At 38.3% G+C, this 14,327-nt stretch overlaps 1 protein-coding gene across 1 annotated transcript in view; it reads right to left on the bottom strand.

Annotated features, from left to right (window-relative positions):
• The window catches only part of CGNL1 (cingulin like 1), a 113,088-nt gene that overhangs the window by 48,367 nt on the left and 50,394 nt on the right, over positions 1-14,327 (bottom strand). Inside the window, exons 7-8 of the mRNA XM_063449100.1 lie at positions 10,989-11,130; positions 8,582-8,794 (exon numbers count right to left, since the gene is read on the bottom strand). Coding sequence (XP_063305170.1) covers positions 8,582-8,794; positions 10,989-11,130 — 355 coding nt within the window. The remainder of the gene's footprint in view (positions 1-8,581; positions 8,795-10,988; positions 11,131-14,327) is intronic.

Here is a 14,327-nt window from a genome sequence, read left to right as displayed (position 1 = left end):
GTATAGTGTGTGTGTATATAATGCAGTGTGTGTTTGTATAGTGTGTGTGTATATAATGCAGTGTGTGTTTGTATAGTGTGTGTGTATATAATGCAGTGTGTGTTTGTATAGTGTGTGTGTATATAATGCAGTGTGTGTTTGTATAGTGTGTGTGTATATAATGCAGTGTGTGTTTGTATAGTGTGTGTATATAATGCAGTGTGTGTTTGTATAGTGTGTGTGTATATAATGCAGTGTGTGTTTGTATAGTGTGTGTATATAATGCAGTGTGTGTTTGTATAGTGTGTGTATATAATGCAGTGTGTGTTTGTATAGTGTGTGTGTGTATATAATACAGTGTGTGTGTATATAATGCAGTGTGTGTATATAATACAGTGTGTTTGTGTAGTGTGCATTATATATACACACACACTACATTATATATACACACACTATACAAACACACTGAATTATATACACAGTGTGTTTGTGTAGTGTATGTGTATAATAATAGTGTGTGTGTGAGGGGGCACTTTTTATTAAAAAATGTTTAAATTTTTATAATTTTTTTTTTTTTTTATATATTTAATTATTATCATTTATTTTTTGTTGTCCCCCCTCCCTGCTTGTTGCCTTGCCAGGGAGGGGGGATATGTTAATCCCTAGTGGTCCAGTGGCATTGGCTTAGCTGGGGGAGGGGAGGGGAGGGAAGTGGGGTGGGCAGCAAGCGTTTACTCACCTCCCAGCAGCTCCTCCAGCTCCCCAGTGTAAATCTCGCGAGACCCGCGGCCGTCAGAGCTGGCCGCGGGTCTCGCGAGATTTACACTGGGGAGCTGGAGGAGCTGCTGGGAGGTGAGTAAACGCTTGCTGCCCACCCCCCCCAGGAAGGCGGGCTTGTAATGAGCCTGGCGGTCCTGGGAGGTATTATCGGCAATATCGGTATCCCTATTGGCCGATACCGATATTGCCGAAAATACCGAATATCGGCCGATTATATCGGTAAAACCGATAATCGGTCGATCCCTAATTATAATGTATTAAATATGCAAAAATAATTAGAAAATAATACATATATACTCTTATGAAATGACTGCATTTATTTTTTTTGTCCATTAAAAGATGGGGTAATTTCGCAATCCACCAACTAAAATTAACACCAAAGTACATATATATGTATAGATTGTAAAGTAGACACAGCATACTCCCTACAAAGCATTCCATTACATTATCCTTGCACAAACAATACAATACGTGGTTCTAGATGTAAGATAAACAACTCCTCATGTCTGCAACTACTCTCTAAGATGGAGCTTATGTCTTACCTTACAAATCAGCCAATGTGTTGGTGTTACGATTGGTTAATTTATTTATTTATTTATTTTCTCCTTAGCTTACAAAATCACAAATCTAACCAGCATTCCACTAATCAAACAAACAAACAAAGCTCCCCAAACTGCCAGGAAGTACAAAAATATATATTTAACTCTAAGGCAGTGTTGGCAACACAGCCCACAGAATGTTGATTGGCTACAACTCATACAAGTCTTTGAATACAATACATGGGCAGAGGATTATGGGAGTTGAAATACAACAACATCTATGGTGCTGAAGTTTGACAGCCCTGTCTTAATGTGGTCCGATAAAACAGTACAGTACTGTTTAGAGTACAGTGATCAAGGCTTTAACCCATTCCAAACATGAGGAAGCAGGGGCCGATATATTCATTACATCTCTTGCTTTTTGACATTGAGTGAGCATGAGACTTGGAGAGTCAAACAAACACCACATTCAATCTCACATGTGATTTTGGATAAATTCGAAAATGTAATTCCAAGTATCAGTGCCATCATTCAGAGACAACCAATTATTTTATGCAACCATCCGGACGTCATCCAGATAGAAAGGCATTAAGCTACAATGTGTCCGCTGCCTACTTACAGTGTTTCCATATTAAACGATTTCTAATATTCCCCCATCCATACAGGCAGAACGTTATTCTCAGAAGAGAAACACATAGCACACCATTTATGGCAACGATAGATTTAACCCCTTAAGGACACATGACATGTGTGACACGGCATGATTCCCTTTTATTCCAGAAGCTTGGTCCTTAAGGGGTTAAATTTTATCTCATATAGTCCAAAATGGACCCAAGTATATTTCAATCTTTAACTATATTACCGGTTATGTGTAAAATTTAAATATCTTGATAAAGACCCAGGAGGGTCGAAACGTTGATTACTCGTTCAAATACCCTTTAGTAATAATTCCTAAGGAGTGCTCCGTTCATTTGAGAGAGAGAGAGATATATATATATATATATATATATATATATATATATATATATATATATATATATTCTTTTTTTAATTTTTTTTTTTTTTATTATTATTATTTAAAGTAGATGGCTGCACTCTCGGACTTCCATAAAAAAATACTTTTATTATAGCATTTAAAACAGGATCGACGTTTCAGTCCTCCTTGGGGACTTTCATTAGGTACTGTAGCATATATATATTTATTTATTGGATTAGCCGTATTAACTCAGATTGATCTGTATTGCTTCAGACCTGAGGAAGAGAGGAAAACTCTCGAAAGAAGGTCTTTGAAAAATTATGTTAGTCCAATAAAAAAGGCATCATTGTCTACAGCAATAATCTGGTATTTTGGATAGATAGATAGATATATATATTTATTGTATCATATTGTAACAATGCAATGAGAAATCTCAATGTATCCTTCCTGGTAAAATATTTTTGGTATGGTTTTTCCCAATATGGTAATAGGATAACTCATTTAGTAGCTTACCAACACCTTACTTTTGTTCTGTTAACTCACAACAGTTGAGCACTTTCTTTAGGTTTATTATATTGTTATTCACAGACTAGCAGCAAACAAAGAGAGGTACATTTAGAGTATTTGTATCAAGGATCATAACAGGTGCATGCAAATTTAAATATCAAATAGATAATTTATTAATTAGTTTTAATATAAACCTTGTGGTTTTGGCTGCAAACTGGTATACCATGTGATATAACGTGTAGCTGGACGGGTCAATCTTCTGTTTAATAGAATTGGTAATTACTGTAACTGTTACTCAATAGACTCACCAGTAATCCTTCAAGCTCACTTAACAAAAGTAAAGAACCCAAAGGAAACGGCCGTGAGTGAAACATCAAACAGAAGCATTCCAGGCAATCCACAGACAATCTGCAATGGATCGCACAAGTGGTTCTGTTGCTTAGAATTGTGTGTGCTCTCTCATTACTGAGAATTAGAAGGTCAAACAAGCAAACCTTGAGAATCCAATTTAAAGGATTAGATTATTAGACTTCAATGAACACAAACATCCTGTAAAAATGTCAGATCACAACAACCAAAACAGAGTTAAAGGGAGATTACAACAACAGCAACTATTTACGTTCACTGTATAAGGAAAGACGCAATGAAGAACGCTTGGCCCCACCTCTTTCCAGGTACAATGTGCATTAAAAAAAAAAAAATGAGAGAGAGAGAAAAATAAATAAATAAACAAAGCGGAAGCTATAGTCCCCAGCTCCAAATGAGTGTTGTCATGGGGGAAGCATGACTAAAACATATGTGAGAAAGGCTGAACTTGATGGACTCTTTTCAGCTATGTAACTATGTAACCTGTGCAGGTTCTCTCATAGCTTTCTGTGACAGATCCTGCACTGCCGTCACATAGAGAAAGGCCACACACAAAAAAAACAACAACCTTATTTATATAATTGAACACCCTGCTGAGAATAGGTTTATGGGATAGAACACAAACATTTACATAGTGTGTTAAAGTTTGAATTCTATCCCATAAACCTATTGGCAGAAGGATGTTTGTGATATGTAGTTAACTTCTTATGTATTTCATTCCTGCAAGTAAAAGCTTTAGCCATGTTCCACCTTCAGCTCTAGGACATAATTCAATTCTGATTGATTCCCGCTAATAATGATTGACTTTCTTTAATATTTCATTTACATTTGTGTATATTTAAAGGAAAGTGTACTCAGGAGGACATTGTAGTGAAGATAATGTCCTTTATTGTGTAAGAATACTGCTGGATATACGGTTTTTACATTTGTGTATGAATATATATTGCTCATTAATTTGGAACTAAAGTATAGGGTTTGACACGCTCTACATTGCTCTTGTTATACTCTGGAAATTTCCCCAGATATCCCAGTGTAACAAATACTCAAAAATAAGTCCTGCGCTCAAACTCCCACTACTCCTGGGTGGCAGCAAAGACCACAGTACACATCAGCCCCAATACATACAACAAAAAACAAATCCCTATGCATATTTAAATAAATTGAGTTTTATTTAGTAACTCCAAAAAGCCATTAGATGGAAGCCCACCTGCCATGTCCAGGCAGAACTCTTATCTTCAGGCAAAGAAATCTCTAATGGGGGGGAGATGGGAATTTTTCTAAACCCCTACATACCTATTGACCCTTAATATGGAACACATGGGATGGGTGGCAGCATTGTAATATGGCTCTGCGAATTGTTAGTGTGGGACCCACCTAAGAAGTTTGCCTTGATGTGGCAGGTGGGTTTACATCTAATGACCTTTAGCGTTACTAAATAACCTTGATTTATTTAAATATGCATAGGGATATGGACAAGTGTGCAGTAAACTTTTCTCTTTGGTTTTTGTTATATCCCAGTGTAAGCCTGTCAAAAGCAATATGGAAACATTGTGATAATCTGACTAAATAAACGGCTATACAGATTGACATATGGAAAGGATTGTTGCCTTCAATTCCTGTAATTGTGTAACCGACTACGTCAAAACCAGGAATGCAATGCATATTTCCACTTCGATAAACACAGTGTATGTTTACATTTTCACTATGTAAAACCATTTATATCTTCAGGCAGAAGTAACAGGTGCATAAACTGTATACCGGTTTGACACTTCCTAAATTAACTGGCTACCCTCAGGAACCAACAGTGCATACCTCCAAACACCTCAAATGTAATAACAGGAACCTCACTAAATAGAGCATTGTAGTGACCCACCTAATTAAAGGACAAAAATTTATTTATTTAAAAAAAAAAAAAAATGTTTTTACCAGGAAGGATACATTAAGATTTCTCTCGTTTTCAAGTATGTCCTGGGTCCACAAAAATCCCCAAATCCCAAAATAGCAGATTTGGAAAAGAAATCCAAATTCAATAAAATTCTCTGCATCCATTGTTTAAAGGATAAATCCATTATTGTATTGAGTTTGGAAAAGTGGCAGGGAATTACAGATGATTATTATTGGCATTTATATAGCGCCAACAGTTTCCGCAGCGCTTTACAATATTATAAGAGGGGGCATTTAACTCTAAATAGGACAATTATAAGAAAACTTACAGGAACGATAGGTTGAAGAGGACCCTGCTAAAACCAGCTTACAGCCTATAGGATAATTTTTAGGGGGATATATATATATATACATAACTATATAATAGACATAACTATTAACGGCAAAGTTTAACATTTTCCTCAAAAGGGTTTATACATACATTTGCTGAAGTTTAAAAATAAATGATATGTTGATACAATTTAATGAACGTTGATTGTTAGAATAGCCCTCTGTTTATCCATAGTACAAGGTTAAATATTGAGAACTTGTTCTGCATTTAGTACAATAATATGTAAATATAAGAGCAAACCTTAAATGTTTTGGAGTTATATTTAACAAAAAAAAGAAACCGAAAAACACACAGACCCACCTACTGTGACCTGACAAAAAGCAAAGGTCTCTGATGGAAATGCCAATAGCCTTGTTTCGATCAGTTCTTACCTAAACTGGGAATTTCTTTGAACAGCTAAAATACACAAAGCAAATTAATGATTGACTGTTCATGTTCACCAAACATTGTGAGTTTCACTGATTTGATACACTTTGTCTTTTATCACTTGTTATGGACATTGCCAACAAGGAACCAAAGGATAAATTACTCTACTGTGGCAGAGAATAGGTTAATTTTAACCTTGCTATTTGCCTGGGGCAGGGCTTGCCAAGAATGAGCAGAACCTCTGGTGGTTCTTGCCCAATGTTTTTGCAAAAACATCAGCTACCTGCATAGCAAGTTTTAGGTACACAAGATAAGAGATAAGCCGTGCGCAAACCACACCCTTAAAGAGATCAGTGAAATTATGGAACAGAATAGAAAAATCAAAGGAAAAACTATTTTTCTGATTTTGAGGAATGGAAATTTTTTACGTTTTACTCAAGTCCTCAGCTTGAATATGGAAATGTATGCATCAGTTTTGGTGTTTTATTAAATACAGGCTTATTTTTCCCCTCCTCCTTACATGATGCCTTAGCCTAGCTAGGGGATGTTTTTACACTCTAGGTTGTACAATTGTTTTTTTTTTCTTCCTCTAAACACAGAATTGCTGCATTAATGATGTTTTCTACCTGAGCATCAATGAGAAAGCAAACCATTATGCTATTACAGAAAATGTAAATACCTCTCAAGCGTCATGTATCTGATGGAGATGGTGTTGGAGGGAAACTCAAAGGATCTTTAAAGTAAATTCATACACCCTAACAGCAGTGTTCAGTGAAGCAGGAAGTAAATAGGCGGAGTAAAAGGGTGGGCCACTGACGCGAATCACATGACCAGAATTGCCAAAAGGGGCGAACATGCCCAAAAATGGAGCATGTCTTTCTAAAGAATTGGAAGGCCAGCCTATGTATCACAGTGTCAGTGTCATGGGGACACTGGGAGAGAGTGTCTCCGTGTCCCAATGTGTATTCCAATGTCCCTATGTCTCACTGCGTCCCCATGTCTCACAGTGCCCCCTAGTGTCCCCATGTTTCCCTGCTGCCTTTCCCCTCATCCCTCACTTCCCTGAGCTGTAGTTTGTCTCTGCAGGCTGGGAGCTGCTGTTTGAACTCTCTGTGCTGTGTAGCTGCTCCCCCATGGATTAGTGAGTAGAGAGAGGCAGGGAGGGATATGCTGTAACTTCCTATCCCTGCCTCTTTCCACACACAGTGATCCCTACTGGCTGGTGCTGGTATTACAGAGTTATCTCCGTATATACTGAGAAAAATATCTGCATTTGTATGAACGATATTACTGCAGTACCAGCACAGCCAGGCAGCCTCAAATACCATCTGTTCCAGTAAAATACCAGTCAGATGGCAAACCTCAGAGTAATGTGTAAAAAAAAATAAAAAAAAAAATGGGCCTATTCCATGCGCCTGGGCCTGGAGCTGCAGCTCCATCAGCCCCTATGTTAATCTGGCCCTGCCCCCCACCACTCAACTACAGCTCAGTGAGATCCGGACACTCTTGAGACACACGCTAGAAGTGCAGGGCTAGTGGAGTGACAGAGCGCATCATCTGATCTCTCTTAGCCAATTATTTAAGCCCAGTATAACTCTATGAGTTTCAGACTCGCCCTCAGCAGTAGCAGAGTCGGGAAGTGGTAACTGGCAATCCCCAGGTAAGACGTCAAACCATTCTCAAACATGCAGAAAGTTTATGAAGCTTGGAATGCTCCTTTAATAAAGCTTTGCGAACTTATGTTCACAGCAAAAGCCATCTGAAATGCAATCCACTGGATTTTCTAATATAGTGCACAACTGAATAGTTTGAAAAGAAACTTAATATTAATATTTATATAACCCAATGAATATCGTTGTTCACAAATAAATCCTCTTTATAGAACTACAATGCTGCACTACGGAATTTCACAGTGCTAGTGAAACCTCCCCACACAGAAAACAGAACAGGTTATATCACAGATTTCCAAGATTATGTCCTTTTTCATTCATTTTTAAGATTGTGCTTATAGCTGTACCAATACAACCCTCAACATATGAATTGTTATAGAACACAGACTACACCTAGTAAAAGTAAAGAAAAAAAACGAAACAAAAAAATCCCAACTTTTCAAAATGGTAAATATTATGATTTCAAGTAGCACGGGGTAGTCAAACTGTTTTAATACAATATTAAAACTTATATAGGTCAACTTCCGAACCTAGTCTTCTCTGGCAAGAGAGGCTGCATGTCACTATAGAATTAAGGATGGCCAACATAGGGCCATGCTCATTTGCTGGCACACTCAACCAGTGAGCACAGCCATCTTTTGTCCGATAGAGCAATCTGGTTCTCCTGATGAACAAGAGTAGATGCAGGGGAATCCGCACTGGTGCCCAAGGGAGCCCTGGTAAGTTGTCAAATCATGATAAAAAAAAAGTTTGGCCACTCCTAGCATCACTGCCAGCAAGCTGTATTGGTTCTGGTGCTTGGATAGTACTTTTAAATTATGATTGTTCACAAACCCCTGGATATTTTTGTAGAATGCTTTCACATTAGAAAGAGCTGTATTAACTATACCATGGGGATTCCCAGGTAACGATAGTGCATTAATAATATAGATCATCATGCTCATATTCATCCTTCCTAACATCTCATCCTGTTGTACTAACTCCATTCAGGATTATGAGAAAATAAATAAAAAAAAAAGGTAAATCCAGAACACAACTTTTAAGTTTTAGCCATGCTGTGATCACAGGTTCTTTGAAATAATTAGAATGTGTAGAATGGGTAAAAATGTATGTTGTTACTCACCTCAACAGCTTCTTCCAGACTATCACGTAGCTTCTTAAGTTCTTTATCATACTGGTCTTTGAGTTTATCAATCTCTTGATCATGGGTGGATACCTCGTCCTTTAAAGCTCCCTTTAAGGCAGTGAGCTCACGTTCTCGCTTTCTTAAGAGGTCTTCTTGCTCTTCTTTAGCAATCAGTAACTCGTGGACACCTTGTTTCATTTGAATCAGCTCCTAAAAGACACCCAAGAATGCACAAACTGAGCAAACATAGAACAGTTTACCAAAGTACAATCCAGAGTAATTTTACTATACTCTCGATAGCCCATCATTCCTCTGTTCATTCCCTTTCTCCATATCATCCTCATATATCTCCCTCTATATTCCTTTGGCACCTGTGGTCCTGACTTCACGTCACTCCCACTTTGTATACACACATAACATAGCTAATGGTATATAGGTAATATAGAGGATGGTAACTTAAGAACCATGTGCTATATACAATGTGGTCCACTCCTGTAAGATAAGAACAGGAAACTGAAGCTACATTCGGCATAGGTGCACCAAAATTGGACAGTAGAACACCATAAATATTTTTTTCTGAACTGCCAGATCTCCATTTTCTGTTGGAAATGGAATGTTTGAAATCTTATGTAAAAAACGAAGCAATGAATCAGTACTACTCGGTGCCAAAGGTTCAAGTTGGTGGAGGAAGTTGAATAGAGTGTAAAATATTTGAGGCACATGTTGGGCCTCTTAATGCCAACTAAGCATTGTTTGAATGCCACAGCCTACCCAAGAGTTGTGTTTGATTACATGCATCATTCTATGGTCTACATAATATTCCAATAACTACTGCCAGCAAGAAAATGCACCATGTCACAATGTCTACACCATCTCAAGATGGTTCCACATGCATGGTAATGAGTTCAAGTGTGCTTCAACAGCCTCTAAATAAATACCACTCAACTAATAACTATCTACGTAAAATGTAAAAAAAATTCGGTATAATACTTGATAATGTGAAATATTAAATATTTAAACTACTCTAAGTTAACTGGTGTACTACTGGAATTTTTTTTTTTTCTTTTGCACTATTTTATATGTTATGTTCAGGAGCTAATTTTATGAAAACTGCATCAGTTTTGTAGATGCAACACTTTGGTTTTTCAACCCAGGTAAACATGAAACAAAAAACAAAAAAAGAAGTCACAGGTCCATCAAGTTTAACTTTTCAAAACACATCTTTTCGAGCAATTGCTCCAAAAGAAGGAAAATAAAAATTGAAACAATTTGAAGCAATGGCCAATTATGTCACAAAATGGGAAAAAAGGCTTCTTGACGCCATAATTATATAATAGAAAACAGGCAGCACAAAACATTCCAGTAGGCTAGGATAAACACAATTGATTGGGGAATGCAATATCTAAACATACAACGACCCACCAGAATAAAGCAACTCGAACAGGTAAGGCATGTGTAAAACTAGTTAAATGTAAATTAGTGCAAATGAGCAAAAATGCAAATAACCACGCAGCAGAATGTTGGCTTACCATAACCCTCAGGCTTTATTCAAAAATACAACATGCAAGAGTATACCGAGAACAGACAGCAGCTTTATTCAAGCCCTGGCCTCTTGCAGAACTCAGGCAAAAAAGGATGCAAGAATAAAACACCAGATCGCAAACACATTAGCAGTAAAACAATGAGAGTCGCAGCTATATGCTCTACCAATGTAAAGACATATAATGCTTCAATACCATGTCTTCAAAGTTTGTGAATGGTCAATAGTTGGAGAACCCTAATTCCATCCATAAATAATGCCAAACCTGGATATGAAAAAAGTTGGATTCATAACGTGGTATGCGTGAAACCTTATACGTATATGCGCTAATCATTGTAAATCTTTAACATAATGGTCTGCTTCTTGCTTCTGCTAACAAACAATTCGATATTCCATGTTTTTTTTGGGTGGGTTTTTTTAAACATTAAGAATTCATAGAACATAAAATAAAAGAAAAATGACTAATTTATAAAAGTAAAAAAATAAATAAAAAAAGTTTATGAACACAATATTTCCATAAATATTTTACTACCTAGAGGGGTATTCACTTAACACCGAATTGTAGTGAACTGAGAATTGAAATAACAGAGTCATAAAGAGCACGTTGACAACAGTCACAGGTGGTCTAATTTAGATTTTCTACAATCAGGTGTTTATTGAATAAACCCATTAGAGATTCCCCTTTACAGCTGCAGTGTTATTTTGTACCAATTCCATCATCTTATATGGATCTTTTGAAGACCATTTTCACTTGCAGTAGGCTACTTATCATTTAGAAGGATTAAGTGCCTTGTATGCTGGAAAGGTTTTTTTTTTTTGGAGGGGTGGACTGACTGGGAAGGTAGTTAAGGTTTCCCCACTTACGTCTATCAATTCTTCTCTCTCACCATCGTCGACCACAGAGCTCTTGGCATTGTCCAGTTCATCATGCATTTCTGACAGCTGTTCCTGCAGGTCCCTTATCTCCGTTTGATACTGCTCTTGCTCCATTTTCAGTTCAAACAATCTGTCAGGAAAAAATGAGCAGTTTTACCATAAACAAACATAGGGCATTCGGTTACAGACACCAACTGGTAGATATTACATTAGCAAAAACATCAGGCTATCCATTGAAGAAGTCCAGCACCTTACCGGACGAAACGCGTTGGATCTATTTCTAGTGTATTTTATTTCAAGTTTTATTTGTATTTTATTGTCTATTTGGTTTTGGCTGCCTCTATGCCATTGCTCCTGGATTCCCACTGAGGATGCCGAATACCATCACTCAGGAGTTCCATGATTATATGGAGACACGCTACTTTTATATCTTCTATGTGTAAGTGCAACCAATAAATGTGATTTTGTATTATTATAACAAACTTCACTATATCTGATTTCCTTTATTTCCATATATCTTACTGGAAGACATACAAGCTCATATTCATCATATTACCCCTGAGAGGGTGACAAGCCTGATTTCACGTTCGTTTGTGAGTGTACCTATATTCACACTTACTTATTTAATTTTCTTTATACTATTTTACGCTATGTTAGCTGTCTGATTTTTCTATACAGACCATATCCACGGATATGTCACCTGAATTCAGGTTGTTCTATTTTATACTTATTTTACGTATTCTGGCTGTTTTCCACTTTTTTTGTTTAGTTGCATATTTCTTTAGGTGGTTGTGAAGTACACCTGGGATCACTTCCAGTTATACGTTCTCTATATTTTAGTGCATATACTTTTTTCTGTTTATATATCCATTGTACGTTCAAACATGAAGAAAATATTAGGAGAAAAAGGAAATGGAATTTATATGGGTGTTATTATGGAGTCTTAATAAATATCATGATTATCAGACATCCCTTGCATTCCAGTAATACCATAATGAAAAGGCATGTTTAAATGCCAAAGTAACCTAGAGCAGGGTTGCCCAAAAGGTGCATGCAAAGCATCATGGGAGTTGTAGTTCCACAATATCTGAAAAATCTAGCGTTACTGCACCCCTGCTCTACAGGATATCAGAAAGCATCAAAATAAAAATAAAAACACTAGGGTAGAAATTAAAACCTATTTTAATGCATTATGAGGTAGTGCCTTACAAAATATTCCTTATTTAACAGAAAGAAAATGGAACAAAAAAAACCAAACAAACCATATTTGTATTTGATTAGCTTGCTGTACCCTGGGAAATATCCAGCCTTAACGGCAACCAGGAAGAAGCTGAGATATTGCAGTCAATCACTGATCTCCTCTATTTTTCCTCATCAATCACTGTTCTCCTGACATAATACATGTGATTACATACAAGCTCTCATCCCCAACATTTAAATCTTACTCGCACCTTCTCTTCCTTTCCATCCTACTACTCCTAGCAGCAGGTGATGTCTCTCCAAACCCTGGTCCCTCCACTACTCAGCCACCTGGTTCAAACACCAGAAACCACTACAACCTAATACCCATTCCATGTAATTCTCACTATAATTCCTCTTTTAAAGCTGCCCTCTGGAATGCACGCTCTGTGTGCAGCACCTTTAAATCTACTTCCATCCATGACCTATTTATCTCACACTCCCTAAACCTACTTGCACTAACAGAAACATGGCTCTCTCCCTCGGATACTGCTACCCCTGCCTCACTGTCCTTTGGTGGTCTTCACTTTACCCACAATCCAAGACAAGCGGAGATTAAAGGTGGCGGTGTAGGTTTTCTTCTCTCACCCCACTGCTCCTTTAAAACCCTGCCCACCCCCCCTTCCCTCTCTTTCCCATCATTCGAAATTCATTCAATTCGCCTTTTCAAACCCTTCTCTGCTAACATTGCCGTCATCTATCGTCCCCCTGGTTCCCCTCTCCTCTTCCTTGACCACTTTGCTGCCTGGCTACCCTACTTCCTCTCTTCCAACATTCCATCCCTAATTCTTGGAGACTTCAATATTCCCATTAACCCACCTTTAACCCCAGCAGCCTCTAAACTACTTTCAATTACTTCCTCCCTTGGACTATTGCAGTGGGCTAATTCTCCCACTCATGTAGCTGGCAATACCCTCGACCTTATTTTCTCCTATTCATGTACATTATCTAATATCTGCAATACTCAATTTCCTCTCTCTGATCACCACCTCTTATCGTTTGCTCTCAATTACCCCCTCACCCAACAACCTCAGCCTAACCCCCCTCAGCTCAGGAGGAACCTTAACTCTATTGACCTCCAGCAGCTGTCGGCTGACATTGATTCACAACTGCTATCCATCCCTTCCCTCTCCTGTCCCTCACTGGCCATCTCCACATATAACACTACCCTCACATCTGCCTTGAACACTGCAGCCCCACTCCAAACATGCACCACGAGGAGAACACGACCCCAACCTTGGCATAATAAATCAACACGCTATCTGCAGAGTTGCTCCCGCTGTGCTGAACGCTCCTGGAGGAAGTCCCGCACCCAGGCAGACTATCTTCATTATAGATTCATGTTGCTTTCGTACAGCGCAGCCCTTGCCCTCGCCAAACAGTCCTACTTTTCCTCTCTCATTAGTTCATGCTCCCGCAATCCCAGACGTCTCTTTGACACTTTTAATTCCCTTCTCCGCCCTGCTGTGGCCACCCCCCAAACTAACCTTACAGCTGATAGCTTTGCATATTACTTTACTGACAAGATTGAACAGCTAAGGAAACAATTCTCCCCTCCTTGCCGTTCTCTTTCTCAACCACACATAAATCATGCTTTCCCTACCCTTCAAACTTTCTCCCCAGCTACTGAACAAGAGGTGGCTGCACTTCTCCATTCCTCTCGCCCCACCACTTGCCCACTTGATCCTGTCCCATCTCACCTCATCAGATCTCTCTCCCCTTGTCTTGTGCCTATCCTAACACACATCTTTAACTGCTCTCTCTCTTCTGGCACTGTTCCTGCTGACCTTAAACATGCCACTGTAATACCTATCCTGAAAAAAACATCTCTTGACCCGTCCTTCCCCTCGAACTATCGTCCCATATCCCTGCTCCCTTACTCATCAAAGCTTTTGGAAAGACTTGTCTTTACCCGTGTGTCTCACTTCCTTAATTCCAACTCTCTCCTTGACCCTCTTCAGTCTGGCTTCCGCCCTCTCCACTCTACTGAGACCGCTCTTATCAAAGTGACTAATGACCTAATCTCCGCTAAATCCAAAGGTCACTACTCCATATTAATTCTCCTTGACCTCTCTGCTGCCTTTGACA

This window comes from Pelobates fuscus, chromosome 3, assembly GCF_036172605.1.
Source record: "Pelobates fuscus isolate aPelFus1 chromosome 3, aPelFus1.pri, whole genome shotgun sequence".
Classification (NCBI taxonomy): Eukaryota; Metazoa; Chordata; class Amphibia; order Anura; family Pelobatidae; genus Pelobates; species Pelobates fuscus.
The sequence above is the reverse complement of the archived record's forward strand: the minus strand, read 5'-3'. Positions and strand labels throughout refer to the sequence as shown.